The sequence below is a fragment of the Cucurbita pepo genome, chromosome LG03, assembly GCF_002806865.2.
Source record: "Cucurbita pepo subsp. pepo cultivar mu-cu-16 chromosome LG03, ASM280686v2, whole genome shotgun sequence".
Lineage (NCBI taxonomy): Eukaryota > Viridiplantae > Streptophyta > Magnoliopsida > Cucurbitales > Cucurbitaceae > Cucurbita > Cucurbita pepo.
Genome location: NC_036640.1, coordinates 10207774 through 10215586, shown reverse-complemented (window position 1 = coordinate 10215586; position 7813 = coordinate 10207774). Strand labels below are relative to the sequence as shown.

Here is a 7813-nt window from a genome sequence, read left to right as displayed (position 1 = left end):
TATATATATATATATATATATAAGGTACTTGCCCTCTTGATTAATCTCTATTATTTGTGAACCACTTCCGCCCCATCCAAAATTAAAAATAATTCAAATAATTAATTTTAAAATTCCGATCCTTGTTCTTTCGGATTCGATTTTAATTTTCTTAAACTATTTATTTTAATTCATATACTTTCAATTTTTGTTCTTTTTTGTGTCTCTGTATTATTATTCAGCTCTATTTGTAAAAAAAATTTATATAATAGAAACCCAGTAAATAAATAAAGGATAGTTCTTAAATATCGATCCAAAAATAATAATATAGACTAAAATGAACATTTTAAAAGTAGATAAACACATAAACAAAAATTTGAAAATAATTAATTATTTATAAAAACAATTAATATAAATTCTAAAATGAAGAAATTAAAACACTAAAAATTGAACCAGTACTAAATTTGGTTAAAGTTTAGGGAGTGGTCCATAAAAATTGTGGGGGCAAAAGTGTTGGTCTAAGTTATTCTTTTCATGAATTGGAATTTACTTCAAAGTTACCACATTATTTATTTTACTTTTTCTATTTTTTTTTTAACCATTGCATTAAAATTAATACAACCCCTTTTATTATTTATTTATTAACTTATTATTAATTAATATAATTGATTTTAATTATTATTATTATTTGGAGGGTGTATACAAGCCTAGATAATGGCTGCCTGCAAAATTCCAAATTCTTTTTTCTTTTTTCCTTTTTATTTTTTGGGTTAAAATTAAAAAGAATTATATTCAACAAAAAAAATAATGCATTTGCGGTATATATATAAATAAAGAGATTTGATCCAACGTGTTGGATTATGCCACGTATTGTCCCACCGTGGAATCGCCGCCGCTCATCAATACAACCCCTCTTTTTCCGCATTTCCCTTTGGAAAAGTCTTGTTCAAATCTCTTAACTAATCGCCTCGTGATGCCTTTTATTTTCACCCACTTTTTTTACTCACTACACACACCCATTAATTAAATAAATAATATATAATTACCGAAATTAAAAGAATTTTTAATTTATGAAAATTAAAAAAAAAACAAAAAAAAGGAAAGAAATTAGGAGAGGAAATGATTGGGAATTTAAATTATTTAATTGAAGTAGTTGCTGGAGACTGGCTCCAAATGGCCCAACTAAGCAAGCTATTGGGGAAGAGATAGATTAAAATTAAAATGATGAATTAATTTAAATAAGATAAGGGAATTAAATTTTTTAAAAAATGAAGAACGCCAGCTTGCAGAAATTAAAAATTAATTTGGAGAATTAATCAAATGGGAAACTGCTTGGAATTGGGGGCTTAGATGTGATTATAAATATATTACAGTTTCATGCAATTCTAACACAATCACGACGGAAACCACCGGGTTTCTCTCTCTCTTTCTCTCTCTCATCTTCACTTTTCTGAGAAATTTGGGCGGAGAGAGGGCTGTTTCTTTTAGCCGCCGATGAAGACCCACCGTGGCGACCCCTCTTGGGGTCGTCTCTGGCCACAATTTGCCATGGCATTGGCTGTCCTTCTTCTTTCAGGCAATGTAGGATTGGTTGCCGGAAATGCTTACGTCTACGCTTCTCCCCCACCGCCTCCTTATGAGTACAAGTCGCCGCCGCCGCCTACGACTTATTCTCCCCCTCCTCCTGTCTATGACTCTCCTCCTCCTCCTTACTCGCCTGCTCCCGAGTATAAGTCTCCTCCACCACCGTCTCCGGTGTATGAGTACAAGTCTCCTCCACCACCTTCTCCATCTCCACCACCTCCGTACTATTACAAGTCTCCACCTCCACCATCTCCTTCTCCTCCTCCCCCGTACTACTACAAATCTCCCCCACCACCATCTCCGTCCCCTCCTCCCCCGTACTACTACAAATCCCCACCACCACCATCGCCTTCACCGCCTCCACCGTACTACTACAAATCCCCACCACCACCATCGCCTTCACCACCTCCACCATACTACTATAAATCACCGCCACCACCATCACCGTCGCCTCCTCCACCATATTACTACAAATCCCCACCACCACCATCACCATCACCTCCTCCCCCGTACTACTACAAGTCTCCTCCACCACCATCTCCATCCCCGCCACCACCGTACTACTACAAGTCCCCTCCACCACCATCACCGTCTCCTCCTCCACCATACTACTACAAGTCCCCACCACCACCATCTCCATCTCCTCCTCCACCATACTACTACAAGTCCCCACCACCACCATCACCTTCTCCTCCTCCTCCATACTACTACAAGTCCCCACCACCACCATCACCTTCTCCTCCTCCTCCATACTACTACAAATCTCCCCCACCACCATCACCGTCTCCTCCTCCACCATACTACTACAAGTCACCTCCTCCTCCGGTGTACTCTCCTCCACCACCGTACTACTACAAGTCACCTCCTCCACCTGTGTACTCTCCTCCACCACCATACTACTACAAGTCACCTCCTCCTCCGGTGTACTCTCCTCCCCCACCATACTACTACAAGTCACCACCTCCTCCGGTGTACTCTCCTCCCCCACCATACTACTACAAATCACCTCCTCCACCTGTGTACTCTCCTCCCCCACCGTACTACTACAAGTCACCTCCTCCTCCAGTCTACTCTCCTCCACCACCGTACTACTACAAATCTCCACCACCACCAACTTACTCACCACCACCCGTCTATTACTACAAATCTCCACCCCCACCAGTCTACTACTCTCCTCCACCAAAACCCTACACTCCTCCATACTACCCACCCCACCACCACCGCCACCTAATTTTCAAGGTGGTCGGAAAAGTCTACTGCATCCGATGCTACGACTGGGCATACCCCGAAAAATCACACAACAAGAAGCACCTTAAAGGTAATTTTTCAAATTAAAATTTCCCTCTTTAAAATTCTGATTATTTTCTTTAAACCCAATCTTTAATTTCTATTTTCCATCTTTTGTCTTTAATGTCAGCCTCATGACTACGACTGTGATTCTTAATTTGGTTACCTAAAATACAAGTCAGAATGTCATAGTCAAATTACAATACCCAAAAAAAAAAAAACATTTTTCATATGATGTTTTTCCAAACATTAATTGGATAATGCATTTTTTTTTAATTATTTAAACGACACATTTACTAATTTGCCCTTCCACCATCATAGAATAAAGTAGTACCACCGTTGTCCATGTGGTTGCTATCATTGCCTCAATTATTATACATCAAGAACCCAAAATAGTCATTTTTAATAATATTTTTTAATTTTGGGTATCCAAACAAATTAACTTAATAGGTCAGGAGTTTCTAGACTAGAATAATTGTGCCCTGCAGTAAAAAGCTAAAACGATGTCGTTTTCTAATTTATAACCTTTTTTTTTTTTTTTTGTAGGAGCTATTGTTGAAGTGAGCTGCAAGGCAGGAAACAAAGAGGTTGTGGCCTATGGAAAGACCAAGAGCAATGGCAAATATAGCATTAAAGTCAAGGGCTTTCACTATGCTAAATATGGAGGCAAGGCTTGCACGGCTAAGCTCTACGCACCGCCCAAGGGCTCGTCGTGCAACATCCCGACCAACCTTCACTGGGGCAAGGTCGGAGCTAAGTTGAGAGTCAAGTCCAAGACTAAGAACGAGGTTGTGTTGTACGCTAAGCCTTTTGCTTATGCTCCAAAGAAGCCTTACAAGGAGTGTTCTAAGCCTAAGCCTTACCACCCACCTTACGTCTACAAGTCTCCACCTCCTCCTACCCCTGTTTACTACTACAAGTCTCCACCTCCTCCGTCTCCAACTTACTACTATAAGTCCCCACCTCCCCCGTCCCCGACTTACTACTACAAGTCCCCACCTCCTCCATCACCTACCTACTACTACAAATCTCCTCCTCCACCTTCACCGGTGTACTATTACAAGTCACCACCACCTCCAGTATACTCTCCTCCTCCACCGTACTACTACAAGTCACCTCCTCCACCGGTGTACTCTCCTCCCCCACCATACTACTACAAGTCACCTCCACCTCCGGTGTACTCACCTCCCCCACCATACTACTACAAGTCTCCCCCACCACCGGTGTACTCTCCTCCACCACCATACTACTACAAGTCACCTCCACCACCGGTGTATTCACCTCCCCCGCCATACTACTACAAGTCTCCTCCACCACCGGTGTACTCTCCTCCACCACCATACTACTACAAGTCACCTCCTCCTCCAGTCTACTCTCCTCCCCCGCCGTACTACTACAAGTCACCTCCTCCTCCAGTCTACTCTCCTCCACCACCGTACTACTACAAGTCACCTCCTCCTCCGGTGTACTCTCCTCCTCCACCGTACTACTACAAGTCACCTCCTCCTCCGGTGTACTCTCCTCCTCCACCATACTACTACAAGTCACCTCCTCCTCCAGTCTACTCTCCTCCCCCGCCGTACTACTACAAGTCACCTCCACCACCAGTGTACTCTCCTCCCCCGCCATACTACTACAAGTCACCTCCACCACCGGTGTACTCTCCTCCACCACCATACTACTACAAGTCACCTCCTCCTCCAGTGTACTCTCCTCCCCCACCGTACTACTACAAGTCACCTCCTCCTCCAGTCTACTCTCCTCCACCACCGTACTACTACAAGTCACCTCCTCCTCCGGTGTACTCTCCTCCTCCACCGTACTACTACAAGTCACCTCCTCCTCCGGTGTACTCTCCTCCTCCACCATACTACTACAAGTCACCTCCTCCTCCGGTGTACTCTCCTCCACCACCATACTACTACAAGTCACCTCCTCCTCCAGTGTACTCTCCTCCCCCACCGTACTACTACAAGTCACCTCCTCCTCCAGTCTACTCTCCTCCACCACCGTACTACTACAAGTCACCTCCTCCTCCGGTGTACTCTCCTCCTCCACCGTACTACTACAAGTCACCTCCTCCTCCGGTGTACTCTCCTCCTCCACCATACTACTACAAGTCACCTCCTCCACCGGTGTACTCTCCTCCACCACCATACTACTACAAGTCACCACCACCTCCAGTGTACTCTCCTCCACCACCATACTACTACAAGTCACCACCACCTCCAGTCTACTCTCCTCCCCCACCATACTACTACAAGTCTCCTCCACCTCCAGTCTACTCTCCTCCCCCACCGTATTACTACAAGTCACCTCCACCTCCAGTATACTCTCCTCCCCCGCCATACTACTACAAATCTCCTCCACCTCCAGTCTACTCTCCTCCTCCACCATACTACTACAAGTCTCCACCACCACCTTCTCCATCTCCCCCACCACCATACTACTACAAGTCTCCTCCCCCACCATCACCGTCGCCTCCTCCACCGTACTACTACAAGTCTCCACCACCACCATCTCCATCGCCTCCTCCTCCATACTACTACAAGTCTCCACCACCACCATCCCCATCACCTCCTCCACCATACTACTACAAGTCACCACCACCACCATCCCCATCGCCTCCTCCTCCATACTACTACAAGTCCCCACCACCACCGTCTCCATCACCTCCTCCACCATACTACTACCAATCTCCTCCCCCTCCTTCACCTTCTCCTCCTCCCCCATACTACTACAAATCTCCCCCACCACCCGAGAAAGCCCTTCCCCCGGTTTACATTTACGCATCTCCGCCCCCACCTACCCACTATTAAGTTCTAAAAAAGTTCGACACCAATCTTGTAAGTAAATCAAGCTTCCCTACTCATTAATTTTCATTCCCCCCATCAAATTTCTAATGAGTTCTTCACATATCCGCAGGTTTTATTTTCAAAAGTGGAATAAATGAAGGCTTCATTAGTGAAACAGTTAGTGGTGGTGAATTCAGCCCATTGAATAATAAGGGTCCTTTTGCAAAAACAGAGCATTATCCAAACATTTTGGACCAGATTGCATCTTCTTCTCTCGTTGCCATCTTCCATATCATCTTATTACTGTGTTCTTCCGGGAAAGTGGCCTCAAGGGTTGAGCTTGCATCAATGGCAGGGCTTGGATGTTGCAGAAGATGATTATTGTTTTGTGATTTGAGTAGTGAAGCCTTTTGTTATTTGTTTTAATTCATATCTATTTGTGAATAGATCAAGTATGCATTGGCTAAGATTTGTGATTTTGTTCACTTTCGGTTATTTATTTGCACTTCTTTTAAGCCTCCAATTCTCATTCACGAATCTTCTTAAATCCTGCTAGATAACGATTTCAACGATCATACAGTACTCGCATTTATTTCAACCCAATACAAAACTTCAAATAATTTTCTCATTCACACGAACTAATATGTCAGATGAGTTTCTACCGTTGAATGTATAAGAGAGAAATTTAAAATTGATCGACCATCTTAATATTTTTTTTATCGAGTGAAGTGGAGACATAGGTGGGAGACAGCTTTAATGTTTATGGTTGGAAGCATCTGAGTTGTCTTAAAAATGTTTGGTTGGTTTGTTGCTTGGAATTGGAGTGAGATGTGAAGCAAGTAAGGTGTGTGTGAGAGATTGAGTGGAATGTGGGATCAATTTCCTTCTACTTTTTTCAACACTCGCTCGGTTTAGTATCTAGAGGTGTCCAAGAGGCGGAATCCAGATGGAGAAATCTTTTCCGTCCTCATCTCTGCCACCTATTTCATTTCTTATCTCAACAAAACGTTCCATTTATTTTTGGAGGAATGGAGAGTAATTTTTTTTTTCTTGTATTATTTTTAAATAAAAAAATAGATATTTTAAAGTTTTTATTTTTCAATATAATTTTTATTAATTTTTTAATAAATCAATATATTTAATAAGCAAATATATATAAATAATGTTGTGTAGTTTTTAAAAGTTTAAATTTTAATATTTTAACTATTAAAATAAATTTATAACATAAATTTTAAATTAAATATTATAATCAGAGTATCAAAATTAAATAATTTATTTTTTTATTTAAATTCTTTAATATGTATGTGTTGAAAATATATTTATATTAAACGAGGCGGAGAAGACGGAGACAGGAATATAATTATATCTCCAACCCCATTTATGAGACTTCGGCTTCTCCAGCCGATAAAATAGATGTTTTTAGTCGTACTTAATAATTGATGCACCAAAAAAAATTATTAATATTTTGAAGCCTTTAATGTATTTTCCCCTTTTTCTATTATTCTTTTCATGTCTAATCTTAATGAATGAGCATGGAGATGGAGTGTATTCAAAGTCATCTCTAGGAATAATTTCACGTTTTTTTTTTTTTTTTTTTTTTTTTTTTTTTTTTNTCTAAGATAATTTTTTTAGAAATATTTTGAAAAAAAAGGTTAGATTTATGTTTTATTACACATGGTACGAGTGTTTCTCAAGTTTAGTTCGGTTTGTGGATATATGAGTTGATTTGATAACCTCTAACTTCTTACGAGAAGAAATATGTTTAAATCGATTAAATTTATGAATATTTACTTTCTTCAAAGTAACAGTGTCCGAGGTATGACCCGTCTAGTTAAGGCTAGGAGCACATCGTTGGCAGAAGAGACGAGCCAACCAGTGCTCACCATAGACAAATCGATCGACCCAACTCAAGGTCCAACTACGAGCTTTTTAATTGCAACAACTTAAATATACTCTATTTAAGCTTGAATTACTTCTGTTGGCACCAAACTTACCCTCCAATTAATTCTCGTTAAGGGATTTAGATTGTACTCATTCTAATTACCAGACTCGAAGAGCTTGATATTGTTATTTATTGTCACTACCTTTGCGTGTCAGGACTGGGTAATTTGCGCATCTGTTGCCTTCCTTGGATGTAATACCCATTTCTCAGTCTTCCTCTCCAGAAT

At 41.1% G+C, this 7813-nt stretch overlaps 1 protein-coding gene across 1 annotated transcript; it reads left to right on the top strand.

Moving 5' to 3' along the window:
* Window positions 1–1527: 1527 nt before the first annotated feature.
* LOC111790277 (extensin-2-like) lies at window positions 1528–6141 on the top strand. Its single transcript, XM_023671140.1, has 3 exons — window positions 1528–2881; window positions 3397–5696; window positions 5776–6141. The coding sequence occupies exons 1-2, from the start codon at window positions 1528–1530 to the stop codon at window positions 5667–5669; spliced, it is 3627 nt and encodes a 1208-aa protein (XP_023526908.1). The 3' UTR covers window positions 5670–5696; window positions 5776–6141.
* The last annotated feature ends 1672 nt before the right edge of the window (window positions 6142–7813 follow it).